This window comes from Camelina sativa, chromosome 4 (assembly GCF_000633955.1).
Source record: "Camelina sativa cultivar DH55 chromosome 4, Cs, whole genome shotgun sequence".
Classification (NCBI taxonomy): domain Eukaryota; kingdom Viridiplantae; phylum Streptophyta; class Magnoliopsida; order Brassicales; family Brassicaceae; genus Camelina; species Camelina sativa.
In genome coordinates, this window is record NC_025688.1 from 1,580,555 (window position 1) to 1,594,594 (window position 14,040).

Below are 14,040 nucleotides of genomic sequence, written 5' to 3' on the forward strand. Positions count from 1 at the left end.
TTCTTCTTCTTCTTCTTCTTCTTCTTCCTCACTCTCGTTGTTGTTGTTTCAATGGCTTCGATTCCGTACAGACTTATGGAGGAGGAGGCCGAATCGTCTCTTTCTTCTTCGAAAGAAGAATCTAGCCCTGTGGACGCCGTACTCTTCGTCGGAATGTCTCTGGTGCTCGGTATAGCTTCAAGGCATTTGCTTCGAGGAACTAGGGTTCCTTACACCGTCGCTCTCCTCGTTATCGGAATCGCTCTTGGATCCCTCGGTTCGATTTCGATGATTCCTAATTCGGTTTTTTTTTTTTAAATTTTTTTTTCAATTTCAATAGTTTGTATTTGAAAATTTCTTGGAAGAAGATCATAGAGTAGTACTGATGAGAAGAGTTGTTTGAATGTTTCAGAATATGGAACTCATCATAACCTTGGCAAGGTCGGCCATGGGATTCGTATTTGTAAGTTGTTAGTTTTGTTGAACAAATAATCAAATATAATACATAGCTTTTGGTTGATTCAATTTGGGAATTTTAAAATCTCTCTTGGTGTTGTTAGGGAATGATATCGATCCAGAGCTTCTTTTGGCTGTGTTTCTTCCTGCTCTTCTTTTCGAGAGTTCGTTTTCAATGGAAGTTCACCAGATCAAGGTTTGCTTTTTCTCCTCCCTAGTTAAGCCTTAAGTTGAAGGGAAATAGATGCTAAATGCTTTTGGTTATTGTAGAGGTGTCTGGGACAGATGGTGCTACTTGCTGGCCCTGGAGTTCTCATTTCAACGTTTTGTCTTGGATCGCTTGTTAAGGTAAGGTATGCTGTAGTCTAAGATTGAGAAGTAGTATTATGTAATAAGAGGTAGTGAAAAGTATGACTATGATGCTATTTGTAGCTTACGTTTCCGTATGACTGGGACTGGAAAACGTCGTTGTTGCTTGGGGGACTTTTGAGTGCTACTGATCCTGTTGCTGTTGTTGCTTTGCTTAAAGAGCTTGGTGCTAGTAAAAAGCTAAGCACTGTTATTGAAGGAGAATCCCTGATGAATGATGGGTAATCAATCACGTTAATCTTTTCTAATCTTCTGTCATAGTCTGCTTAATTTATGCTTATAATTTATGATTTGGAAACAATTTTCAGGACTGCAATTGTGGTTTTCCAGTTATTCTTGAAGATGGTTTTGGGGCATAGTTCTGACTGGAGTTCTATAATCAAATTTTTGGTTAAAGTGGCTCTTGGAGCGTATGTCTTGATCTTTTCCTCTTTTAGTGATATCGAGTTGTTGTGTTCTTGGCATCGTAAATTTATAACGTATGATTCTGTCTGTTTAGTGTAGGCATTGGTCTGGCTTTTGGCATTGCCTCAGTTCTTTGGCTCAGGTTCATATTTAATGACACCATAATAGAGATTACTCTAACGATTGCAGTGAGCTACTTCGCATATTACACTGTACGTCTTTCTGTAGACTTTGAAATACTGTATCAAGATCTTATTTTTGTATACAATTGAGAGTTAGTTACTGTGTGACAGGCTCAAGAGTGGGCTGATGCTTCTGGTGTTTTGACAGTGATGACTTTGGGCATGTAAATCTCAGTGACCTCATTGATTTCTTTTTTCTGTTATCATGTAAGACCCCACTTGTTATAATAATAACTGTTACAGGTTCTATGCTGCATTTGCGAGGACAGCATTTAAAGGTGACAGTCAAAAAAGTTTGCATCACTTCTGGTATTTCTCAATCTTGTGGAATTGGAATTGTTTTGAACTCTGTGAAAAAGGTTGATCTATGTAATACAGTTTTTTTCCGGTAACTTGTGCAGGGAAATGGTCGCGTATATTGCAAATACTTTGATTTTTATCCTAAGGTAAGACTCATCCCATGCTTAGGCCATGCCAACCCTAAGAAATAAGCTTATGGGTAGCAAAAAGCTATTTTACTGCAGTCTACTCTTTAGCCGGTCCTACAGTATTTAAGTTGTTTGTTTCTCATTCTTTTTTGCAGTGGTGTTGTCATTGCTGAAGGCATTCTCGACAGCGATAAGATTGCCTACCAAGGTGTCATTATTTGTTATCAGTTTGCAGTATATTTTTCTAGCTAAAAGTGATGTCTAGTCAGGTCGTATGAACATAGTTCCCGTCAAAATTTTCTACAGCCAATTGCTTATTGAATTTGGGTCCCTAGTCATTGCATTTCTCCACCTCTTATCATAGCTTGCTATTACTGATCAAACCTCTGTATTTGTGGTATCTGGTTCTCGACGGGTCAATTGTTCCTTAGCGTGAATTAGTTTAAAAGGTAACAACCTGGCATCGTTGGTTTGAGAAGTGATGAAATATACACTGTGCTAGGACTGAAACAATGTGTCTTTTCACCAATGAGTTGATTATTCAGTAGCTTTCAGAGATATACTGTCCTGGATTTATCTTTTGTTTTTCCTTCTCTGGAACCATACCCACATAAGTCACACAATATCATTGACCTTCTCGTAAAAATATATCTTGGTTTAACAACTCTTGATAACCCATGTTTTTTACAGGGAATTCATGGGGATTCCTTTTTCTACTATACTTTTACATCCAACTATCGCGATGTGTTGTTGTTGGAGTTCTATTTCCATTGTTATGTCGTGCTGGCTATGGCTTGGATTGGAAAGAAGCCATTATACTCGTATGGTCTGGTTTGAGGGGTGCAGTGGCGCTCGCGCTTTCTTTATCTGTGAAAGTTAGTTTTCAAGAACATTGTCAAGATTGTTCTTCTCTCTCTTGAATTTATGTACGTCGCTTATTCAGCTACATTGATTCAGTGTTGACCTACCGTATTCTCAATTATTTGTTTTAGCAATCAAGCGGAAATTCATTTCTCAGCACAGAGACGGGAACATTGGTAAGTTCTAGAAATAGTATGCCAGGTGTTTTTGACAACCTAAATGAATTATGGAAGAGTATCATGTCTCCATCTTGATAATCTCAGTTGTTTTGCAGTTTATTTTCTTCACAGGTGGAATTGTATTCCTAACTCTGATAGTTAATGGATCCACTACCCAATTTGTTCTACGCCTTCTTCGTATGGATGGTTTACCAGCCACAAAGGTCAAAATCTTTTCACAGACTTCATTTCCACTCTAGTATGGAATCTTGAAATCAATGAATCATGATACTGTCGTTAGGGTACCAAAGAAAGCTGTGGTTATGCCCGTGTCAGTCAGTAATAGCTAGCTCATGATTGGCTCAAAATGCTCAACCCCTTGATTTATTTGAAGTTTCTTCACTTTTCTTGTTGACAGAAACGAATATTGGAATATACAAAGTACGAAATGCTGAATAAGGCCTTGCAAGCATTTCAAAATCTAGGAGACGATGAGGAGCTAGGACCCGCTGACTGGTCTACCGTTCAAAATTATATTTCGAGCCTAAAAGATTCAGAAGGGGAACTAGTTCATCCTCACAATGGTTCTAAAACTGAAAATCTTGACCCTAAGAGTTTAAAGGACATACGTATACGGTTCTTAAATGGTAGTTATGATCATGTACCTTCCAATATGTATTCTTTATTTTAATTGGCAGATTATTGACACTTTGAGAACTGGATGATACAGGTGTCCAATCAGCTTACTGGGAGATGCTTGATGAGGGCAGGATATCTGAAAATACTGCTAATATTCTGATGCAGTCGGTGGATGAGGCATTGGATCGGGTTTCTACAGAGTCTTTATGTGACTGGAAAGGTCTAAAACCGCATGTTAAGTTCCCGAGTTACTACAATTTTCTTCATTCTAAAATTATCCCACGCAAGTTGGTCACATATTTTGCTGTCGAAAGACTGGAATCTGCTTGCTACATTTCCGCTGCATTTCTTCGCGCGCATACAATTGCACAGCAGCAATTGTTTGACTTTTTAGGTATGTGCAATTCAGATTCTGGATCACACTTTGGAAACAATGAATAGAAGAAAATTATATGATTGGACCATCTTTGTTGATCTATTAGAACTTTTGTTTTCAAGTACCACAACTTAGTAAGAACAATACTTTCATCCAACCCGCTTTTGTCTCTGAGTTATCTATTTTCTCTTTACAGGGGAGAGTAATATTGGTTCCATTGTAATCAATGAAAGTAAAAGGGAAGGAGAGGCAGCGAAAGAGTTCTTGGAAAATGTCCGATCTTCACTTCCTCAGGTTGAGAGTCGAGTCACTTATTTTGGGTGATATCTTACTCACGACGAATCCCATATAATCTTTGATTTATTTTTTAGGTTCTCCGTGTTGTGAAAACAAAACAAGTAACACATTCAGTGCTGAATCATTTACTCGATTACATTCAAAACCTTGAGAAGATTGGCTTGTTGGAAGAAAAAGAAATCGCTCATCTTCATGATGCTGTCCAGGTACTAAACGAATCTAATTCCTACAACAAATGGTCCTTTCTCTTTTATCTAATGTTATGTCTCTCTCTCTCCATAGACTGGCTTGAAGAAGCTTTTGAGAAACCCTCCGATGATAAAACTTCCAAAATTAAGCGACATGATCACCTCACATCCGTTATCTGTTGCTCTTCCATCTGCAATATGTGAACCTCTAAAACACTCGAAAAAAGAACCAATGAAGCTGCGTGGTGTCACGCTTTATAAAGAAGGCTCAAAGCCAAATGGAGTCTGGCTTATTTTCGATGGCATTGTTAAGGTAAGACAAAACTTAGTTTTACTTTCAAGTCATAATTCTAAACATCTGTTACCTTCTTCATCACTGAATGTTTTATTATAATCCTACAGTGGAAAAGCAAAAGCTTAAGCAACAATCACTCGCTGCATCCAACTTTTTCTCATGGTAGTACATTGGGACTCTACGAAGTCCTCACCGGGAAGCCATATATGTGCGACATGATTACAGATTCCATGGTTCTTTGTGTTTTTATCGATAGCGAAAAAATTCTCTCAATTCTACAATCAGACTCTACCGTCGATGATTTCCTTTGGCAGGTACGTCTCTATTGGAATCTATAGAAGAAGAGACACTCTCTTGATTGTTCATAACATCAAATTCTTTCACTTATTTGCAGGAAAGTGCATTGGTTCTTCTCAAACTCTTGCGTCCTCAGATATTCGAAAAAGTGGCAATGCAAGAATTACGAGCACTTGTTTCTGCTGAAAGCCCGAAACTGACGACATATGTATCTGGAGAATCAATTGAAATCAATTATAACAACGTTGGTTTGTTATTAGAAGGATTCGTAAAACCAGTTGGTATCCAAGAAGAGCTTATAGCATCTCCCGCTGCATTACTACCTTTTAACGGGAATCAGAGCTTCCATAATTCATCTGAAGCTTCAGTTGATTAATTGCACATACAGTACAGCAGAATCAAACCCTTTTAAAATCATTAAACCGAATCAAATCAAAACTGTGTTTTTCTTTTTTTTGACCACAGGTATCATGAGAGTGAGTTTCTCGCAACAAGGAACACAATACAGTGTGGAAACAAGGGCAAGAGCAATCGTCGTCAACATTGGAGCATTTGGAGCTGATAGGACTCTACATCGAAGACCATCTTCGTTAACACCACCACGTAGCTCAAGCTCTGATCAGCTTCAGAGATCATTTCGTAAAGAACACAAAGGACTCATGAGCTGGCCTGAAAGTATTTACAAAGCCAAAAAACAACAAGAGATCAACAGAGCAACATTAAGTTTATCTGAACGAGCAATGCAACTCAGCATTTTTGGCAGCATGGTAAGAAAAAGATCACAACTTGAGATTCTTTTAAAGTCGTTATCGGTGACTTCTCGACTAACCTAAAGCTTCTCATATTTGGATATCCTCAATTAGGTTAATCTGTACAGAAGGAGTGCAAGTTTCGGTGGGATATATAATAACAAGTCACAAGATAACTTATCGTACAAGAAACTTCCATTAAACTCAGCTCAAGGTCTCGTATCAGCCAGATCAGAAGGTTCAATTGTGACCAAGAAGCAGCTTGATACACGTAAGTATCCGTGTCAGCTTCCACTGCAAGCGGAAAGCAGCACAAGGCGAACAAGGATGGAAGAATCAAGCGATGATGAAGAAGATGAAGGGATCGTCGTGAGAATCGACTCTCCGAGTAAAATCGTTTTCAGGAACGATCTATGAGCATAGAGATGTTTGTAAACAAAACAAAACAAAAAATGCTAGCTTACTCATTCTTAGTGCAAAAGCAAAAGAATAAAAAGCAAATATATCTTCTTAACGAATCAAGGTTTTTTTCTTTCTGTCTACCACACTTTGGTGAGTATATAACTTCTTTTGTTAAAACAATATCTGCCAATTTTGTAAAGAAAAATAATCATATTCGTTTTTTGTTGTTTACGTAGTCATTTACTCATTTATCTCCTCCCACTTTTTTTGTTCTTTTCTCCTTTTAATTTCTTTGGCTACAAGTCTACAACGGTCCATCTTCTTCTTTACTAAGTGGGGGATAATTTTTCTATCAAACGGGGAAAAGAAAAGGTTGGTTTGGACCCCGACTCCACCACCGATAAGGTAATATTCTATAACTACCCAGCCAAACTTATAATTAATGCCACGGTTCGTGAATTATAATATTCAAGAAAAACATTTGAATTAACTTAGACTATACTTAGCTATGTGAACGTTCAAATGATAATCATATATCCAACCTTTCACATATCTTGGAGATTAGTTGACATTCTGTTATTTTATCACTAAACTAGATTAAGACCCGCGGTACACCGCGGGGCAAAATTATTTATAATTAAAATATTAAAATTATAAATTGTATTTGTTTGTTAAATATGTTATAATTATATAATAATTATTAAATAAACCATATAATACCGCAATAAAAATTATTTTTTATATAAAATATATTTAAATTTAATTACATATGTCTATTTTCTGATACTGACAGTATTAACAAAATAATAAAATGATGTTTTACCCGTGTAATACCGAATTACTGATATTTTTTAATTTATATAAATATCGATAAAACCTGTCCCGCTATATAACTCCGTCCGGATATATTTTAACTCACACTATATCATCTTAATTTTTAATATTTATTGTGTATCTACGGTATAATATTTATCATATTTAACTTTTAAAAAGTTTTAAATATTTTTCATATTTAAACTTTTAAAAATCTTTAAAATAAAGAACCGGAATAAACCAAATAAAAGTTTTTAAAGTTTGAATGCCTGATAAATCAAGGATCTACTCATTTGTATTCATAATCATTTTGGCAATTGAGAATATCATTAATGTCATAGTTATTTCAATGTGATTTTCCGGAAATTTTGTCTACAAATTCATTTTCCGGAAATTTTGTCTAGATTATTAGCAAAAGAGTATATTTTCGCGGGTCCTATAAAATTTTGGACATCGTTTTATCTACAACCTAAATAAATGGAAGTCCTTAAATTATAAATTATCAAGAGACCCATAAAATACTAAGAGGTCCATATAAAATTGCTAGAGGGACAGAATTAATTGCATTAGTAGCATTAATTGCAAAAATTTTCCTTATTAGTATTTTTGAGCAAAAACTGCTGCAAAAATACTAGTATAGATAATATTGGTGGTTTAACTATTGTTAAACTATAACTTACATTCACTAAATTAAGGTTAATTTGTTACTACTAATTACAGTATATACAAAATTATCACAAAACTTAGCCAAATCAACGATGAGCCACATGCATGCACTGTATCTTAGGCAATAGGCGTATATAAAGACCATTTACCACTTTTCGTTTTTACTTTTTCTTCCTAGTTCTTACTTCTTAGTAGCTCATGCCGACATAAGCATTACGTACGTTATTGTATGTCTATGGCTACCGTTTATTTTAAAATCAACACAAATAATATGGATTTGTGTTATTTGCCTACAAGACAATGAACTTTTATTTTAAAGCTCAATAAATTTTAAAAGGAAATAAAATTCTGATATTTCTTTTAGTTAATGACTTAGATATTTTCTTTCTTTCTGTTCTCTTGTATATGTTGTATTATCATGAGTGGCTTACAGAGTAGACCACTAATGATTTGTATAAAAATCTAAAAGTGGTATTATCAAACTACATATAATACATTGTTGACAAACATAAATAACAATTGAATAAATATCATTTTCTTTGTTTTTTACTTTTTACCCTTTACTTATTAAAATTGCATCTCTTCCTTTTCTTTTTATTCATTGGTTCTTTATTTTCTTTATTCTCATTGTTTTTTTCTTTATTCTTGTTTACTCATCGTACTTTATATAGCTTGTGAATATTCTCTTAATAAATAACAACATGCTTTGCTAATTGAAAAAAAGTATAAAGAGTAAAAAGCTCAAAATGCGAAATCCAAGAATTCAAAATAAGTTTATTTCTATCCACTGGATATTGTACAACATTTTCAAAATTTACCTCGCCTAACTTTCTATACAAAGTTGAAAGTTTATCTCATAGCCAATGATCGCTTTGGCTTTCTAAAACCTCATTTATATTACACATAACAGCCCCAACTAATTACCGATATTACATAGTTTATCCCTTTGTTCTGATTATAGTAATTGTACCCCTCCCTTGTGTTTGGATCTTAGTAAGAGCCACCACGGCTTTTCCGGAGAGGCCCGGTCCATGGCCAGAGACGCATGGTCGAGAGGCAAAGTCTCCTACAGGATGTCGAACCGGTCTAGACGGAGTCATCAAAATTCTTTCGTTGATATCATGTAGGGTTACATCATTTTCTTTACCACCTGGTTTCACCAATCCAAATGGGTACACTAGTTTCGTGATTAGTCTTTTGTTCTTATTACCACAATTGGATGAGGATGGTTCGGTTGGAGTTTTTTCTCGGACATAAATTCTGCCGGAAGAAACAGAAGTGTCGGGAGACTCATAAGCGGTCGATATTGTCTCCTCAAAGTAACCGACCCCACTTTTACGTTCATCTGTATATTTAGTAAAATTTTAATTAAAAGGCTATATTTTACTAAGTTTCTGTAACAAAATTAAATTCATTAATGGTGGAATATAATCAACGTATGGATCAAAAAACAAGTCTACTTTAAGAAAATGTACTGTCATTTGTATGCAAGACCGTCTCAAACTATATAGAAGTTTTGGGACCATAAATATGTAAAAGAACAGTGATGTTTGAACGAAATGATTACCAAAAAAAAAGGCAAATCTTTTTAAAAGTGCAATGCTATTTCATTTATTTTTAAGACAAACAAAATATAAAAATAGTGCCTTCATGCGAATAAGAAAACGTTGGTCAGCTGAATTTAAAACTACTAATTATATCCGACAAGTAAGTTCAAATTATCTTTTTTTCTTAGGTGGGTTCTCAATGACTAATATCTTTAAAATTTATTAACAATAAAACAAAAGTAGATCTCACCTGTGTTAACATGTGGTGTGACAAACTGACTATTCAAACAGCTATAACCCTCATGCAGGCCCCAATCGTTCTGCATATTCAACAATTTAAAATTAAAACAGCTATATTTATATTGTTACCAAATCATTTGGAAATGATAATTGAAGAAAATTTGCAAAAAAAAAATTCAAGAAATTACACAAACCTGCAAATCGTTAACGTTAGGAGATTTTGACGGATCCTCGAACAAGAGACGTCTCCTTTTGCTTCTCTCACCGGACTCGATAAGTGCATCTTCGAGGTAGCCTGTGGAGACGTCAGAATAATCCATATCCGGTGATCGGAAAATGTGTTCCGACGGCGATCCATTCATGAAACTACATGTATCTGCAAACACACATTACACTTTTAAACTTCTCGTTATATAGTAAAACCATTTTTCATTAACATATAACTTGTAAATAAGTACATGCACGTCGATACATATATATATTTACATTACATATATGTATTATATTTACGTGTATATATATATATATATATTTGTATATATACCAAGATTGAAGTCAGGCTTGAAGAGTGATCCAAGGTTATGGTGATCCCAAGTGGGGAGAGAGTAGAGAAGCTCACTCATCTCTTCTTCTTTTCTTTCTTTTTTGTGTGTTTCTTCTCTTTGAATTATTTCTGATTGTTTTGTATAATGAAAGCTTATATGGTTGCCTATTTATCTTGGTGGATCGTGACTAAAGTGAGAATAAACAATAATTTTGGAAAAAGAAAGTTTAAGTAAAAAAAAAGTAGTGGAGAGGTTTAGAAGATGAAGACGAATTTGTACTCAATACAGTCAACGGAAAAAGAAATAAAGCAAAAGAAAATTTGTTGGGTGGATGGATAGTGTTTTTTCTCCTTGACATATGAAAATTTACTAAATTTTTTTTCTTTCTAATTAGCAACAAACATTATACAAATTTGAACTCACAACCATGCATGCCGAAATTGATACAAACTCACTAAGTTACTTAGCTTGTCATCATAATCATATAATTTCAAAATATAGTATATAATATTGGTGAATGGTTTTAATAACATATAATCTCAATTACATCAATATACATACTTCATTTCCCGTATAAATTATAGAGTCCCGCAACTTGAATTAATGGCTTTATAACACCTAGCTTTTTAATTAGAACAAAGATTCGGGTGGTTTAAAACTAAATTAAAATCAATGCATGTTGAATAAATATGTTATCTACCTTAGTAAATTGGAAAAAAAAAAAAAGTCTACCAATATAGTCATTTCAACGTTAATAGTAGAGATGTTCCTTTCTAATCCGTACATATGTTTGAATTTTGTTAGGGTTTGGTTAGATGGGGGACCTTATATAATGCGAAAGGTTATGATATCACATCATGCTGTTATTTACTGTTCCGCTTTAAGCAAATTTAGTAAATAATCTTATAACTTGACTCACTCAAGATTATACTAGAATAAGAAAGATATCACAAGTGAATAGTAGAAATTGTCGGCAAATATTAATTAAACGTAACTGATATATACGTGAGTAAAATGCTATTTACATTTTCGTGAAATCAAATTTTTAATATTAATATTGTGTAAGCCATTTTTTTGTAATGATGTATGTAATGCATTAATTTCTTTATTTATCAAATCACTTTTCGAATTATAACTGTTACAAAATTATTGATATATATAGGACATGTTCATTTCACTGTTTCTGAGTAAGGACGATGATGTTGTGTTTGTTTTATTAACGTTATATTAACGTTAGTTCAGTGGTAAACATCGGTGATACAAACTACCGACAAGAATTTTAACGTTACTGTTATAATGTTTAATATTTCACCATTCATGTCTGATATCAACATCTAGTAAATTAAAAAGAACATACCCATGGTCAATCAAGAATAACAACATTATTAGCTGTAAATTAGATCGTTAATTAAGTCATAAAAGATAAAACCGTAACATTTTGAAAAGAAAAAAAAGTGATGTATCAGTTCAGTAAACTATAGCCCTTAATTTCAAAGGAGAATAATGAGTTTTGTTATATCTAGCTACTTTTTTTTTTTCTATAGTTGAACCAAAAAAGTCATTGTAGAAAAACTCTTTTTGTTTTCTTCGACGTCTAGGAGAAATTTTGTTTATTTGAAAATCATGATTATCTATTGTGCTTCTGATTTGGTTAACAACCGTTCTTCTTTTTTGTATGCTTTTTGTGAGTGTTTTTTCTTCAATTCTTCACAATGGTGGGGTAGTGTCACGTCCTTTCACGTTTACCTTCTTCCATTATTACAATCGATCTCTCCTTTATTTCAAGTTATATTAATTTTATTTTCGATTTGACTTGATCTGATTTGATATATGATAGGATGATGAAATTGTTCGGAATGGCTGCCACTGTTGAAGAAGCTATGTAATCAGTAATCACTATAGAATAAGTTTGGTCGTGTAGTAGTGATCAAATCAGAACATGTCGTGGTGTATACAAACAGTTTAGACGACGTACGATACATTCATCATTACGATATATATATATAGTTTTGATTGAGCTAATGAATAACCATGTTGATTTGCAAGAAAAATCCAACGATAATCGGGAAAACATTGTATATATTGTTTGAAAAAAGAGAGAGAAGAAAAAAACCAATTGAACAAAAGAAAATGTTAGAAGAAAGTAGAGAAGCACGAGACAAACTAACTATCTATACTAGTATTTTTGGAGCAATTTTTGCTCAAAAATATGTTTATGGAAACATTTACCATTAAATATCATTTAATGTTTATATTCATATCCAAACAAGTTTAGTTAATTCTCTCTACTATCCTTGAATTAAAATATTTTAAAAATTCATATATATAATATTCTATAATTAATATAGATATTTAGAAGATTTATTCCATATTAAAAAAATTATTCTCCTATTATTATTTTTTTTGATTTTAAAATGTAAATGTAGTGAATCATCATATAAGAAATAAAGTTAATAAAAATGTGTATTTTTCCTGCATATATTGTGATTAAAATTTTTTAAAACAAATATATATAACCCAATTAATATAAAAGTGTGTGTTCAACAGACATACATAGTAAATTTACCGTATATAGTAAATTATAAAATTTTAAGAAATTTATAATTTATAATTGATATATTTAAACTTAATAAAAAGTTTAAAGTTATGAATATTTAAACATATTAAATTTTCAAAATAACATAAACGAGTTATATTACATGATAGGTTATATAACATTACATGATTGAATTGATAATACTAAAAAATAAAATATCATTAATATGATACTTCGATACGGGTTAAATCCTTATTTTACTATTTTAACAACACCAATATAAAATATATCGAATCAAATTGATTTAATTAAGATTGTATTAAACAAAAATTGTTGTGCGGTATACCATAAATTATATACTAAATCACTTAAATTAACAAAATAGTACATAGCAAAATTAGTATTAAAATAGTATATTAACAAAAATAATCAAAAAAAAATTTGCCCCGCGGTATACCGCGGGTCATAATCTAGTTTGAAACTAGTATACAAATAGTGATGAAACAAACTATAGTGCGTTTAATGTTGTGATTGAGTGTATTAATCACAATGTCAATTTATATAAGTTTAATGTCTGTGATTAAGTGAGTGGTATAATAGACACATATGTAATCTTTTTTCGTGATTTTTTTTTTTTTGTCAGTGTACGTATATTTACTTTTGTCGATCTATTACTACTACAGTAGTGTTCTTTTTTTTTTCTTCTAGACATGTTTGTTTGTTTGTTTTTTCTCGGAGTAGGAAACCTTTTTTTTCTTTTTTAATGGGCCCAAATGTAGGCACGCTTGTGGGGCCCAATTAGAAAAGACGAAAAAAAATTGCGCCGGTATTATTCGCGGGACCCACATTCTGTATGTTTGGTCGCCTCTAAATTTATTAAAATAAATAAAGTATTTATTTTACGATAGCACTTCGCCGGTTGCTTCAATTTTTGTATGCTTTAGTTGTTTTGGATGGGTCTGGGCCTTTATCTCCTTTATCTTTAAAAAGATGTGTCGGCCCAATTAATTAAAGCCCATGTTTGAGATTAACATAATTTAACTTTATGCTGACCAAAAATAATTTAAAAGTTTCATTCTCGAATCTAGGGCTGGGCAAAATAACCGATAACCAAATAACCGACCGAAACCGAACCGAAAAAAACCAAACCGAACCGAACCGAAATTCTTCAAATACCCGAATGGTTAGTAAAAATCTATATCCAAACTAACTGAAACCGAACCGAACCGAACCGACAATTAAATGGTTAACCGAAATATCCGAAAACCTAGAAGATATCAAATATTATATACTTAATATTATGCAAAACTATAAAATAAACTTAAAATATAAATTATTTCTAGATTCAAAACAATTAAATATTTTAAATAATCAATATATGTAAATGTTATTATTTTGAATTTACAAAGTTAAATACTATTTTGTAAAATTGAATCCATATTTTTCCCTTTTTTGTATTTTTGTTATTGTATATTTGGTTAATTTTGGTTATATTCGGTTAGTTTTGGTTATATTTGGTTTATTTGGTTAATGTTAATATAATTTATGTTAGTTATGGTTATTTATTTAAATAACCAAACCGAAACCGAACCGAAAGAAACCGAACCGAACC

General features: G+C 32.7%; 2 protein-coding genes across 4 annotated transcripts; one reads left to right on the forward strand and one right to left on the reverse strand.

Moving 5' to 3' along the window:
- Window positions 7-6,294, forward strand: LOC104779538 (sodium/hydrogen exchanger 7-like). Of its 3 annotated transcripts, none has more exons than XM_010503904.1 (23): window positions 7-256; window positions 392-442; window positions 540-631; window positions 706-783; window positions 868-1,025; window positions 1,113-1,214; window positions 1,304-1,421; window positions 1,503-1,555; window positions 1,635-1,700; window positions 1,793-1,837; window positions 1,975-2,027; window positions 2,510-2,694; window positions 2,812-2,856; window positions 2,955-3,062; window positions 3,257-3,485; window positions 3,569-3,871; window positions 4,050-4,147; window positions 4,225-4,356; window positions 4,433-4,651; window positions 4,741-4,947; window positions 5,028-5,298; window positions 5,396-5,697; window positions 5,794-6,294. In XM_010503904.1, exons 1-23 carry the CDS (start codon window positions 52-54, stop codon window positions 6,094-6,096), a joined length of 3,423 nt encoding a protein of 1,140 aa, XP_010502206.1. In that variant the 5' UTR covers window positions 7-51; the 3' UTR covers window positions 6,097-6,294. The 3 variants fall into 3 exon arrangements, with proteins under 3 accessions (XP_010502206.1, XP_019099986.1, XP_010502207.1); XM_019244441.1 differs by having other exon boundaries at window positions 5,028-5,292; window positions 5,390-5,697; XM_010503905.2 differs by lacking the exon at window positions 5,794-6,294 and having other exon boundaries at window positions 5,028-5,317; window positions 5,396-5,452.
- Window positions 8,308-10,029, reverse strand: LOC104779539. The gene is made up of 4 exons (XM_010503906.2): window positions 9,892-10,029; window positions 9,542-9,723; window positions 9,358-9,427; window positions 8,308-8,905 (listed from the first exon to the last, which is right to left on the reverse strand). Exons 1-4 carry the CDS (start codon window positions 9,968-9,970, stop codon window positions 8,499-8,501), a joined length of 738 nt encoding a protein of 245 aa, XP_010502208.1. The 5' UTR covers window positions 9,971-10,029; the 3' UTR covers window positions 8,308-8,498.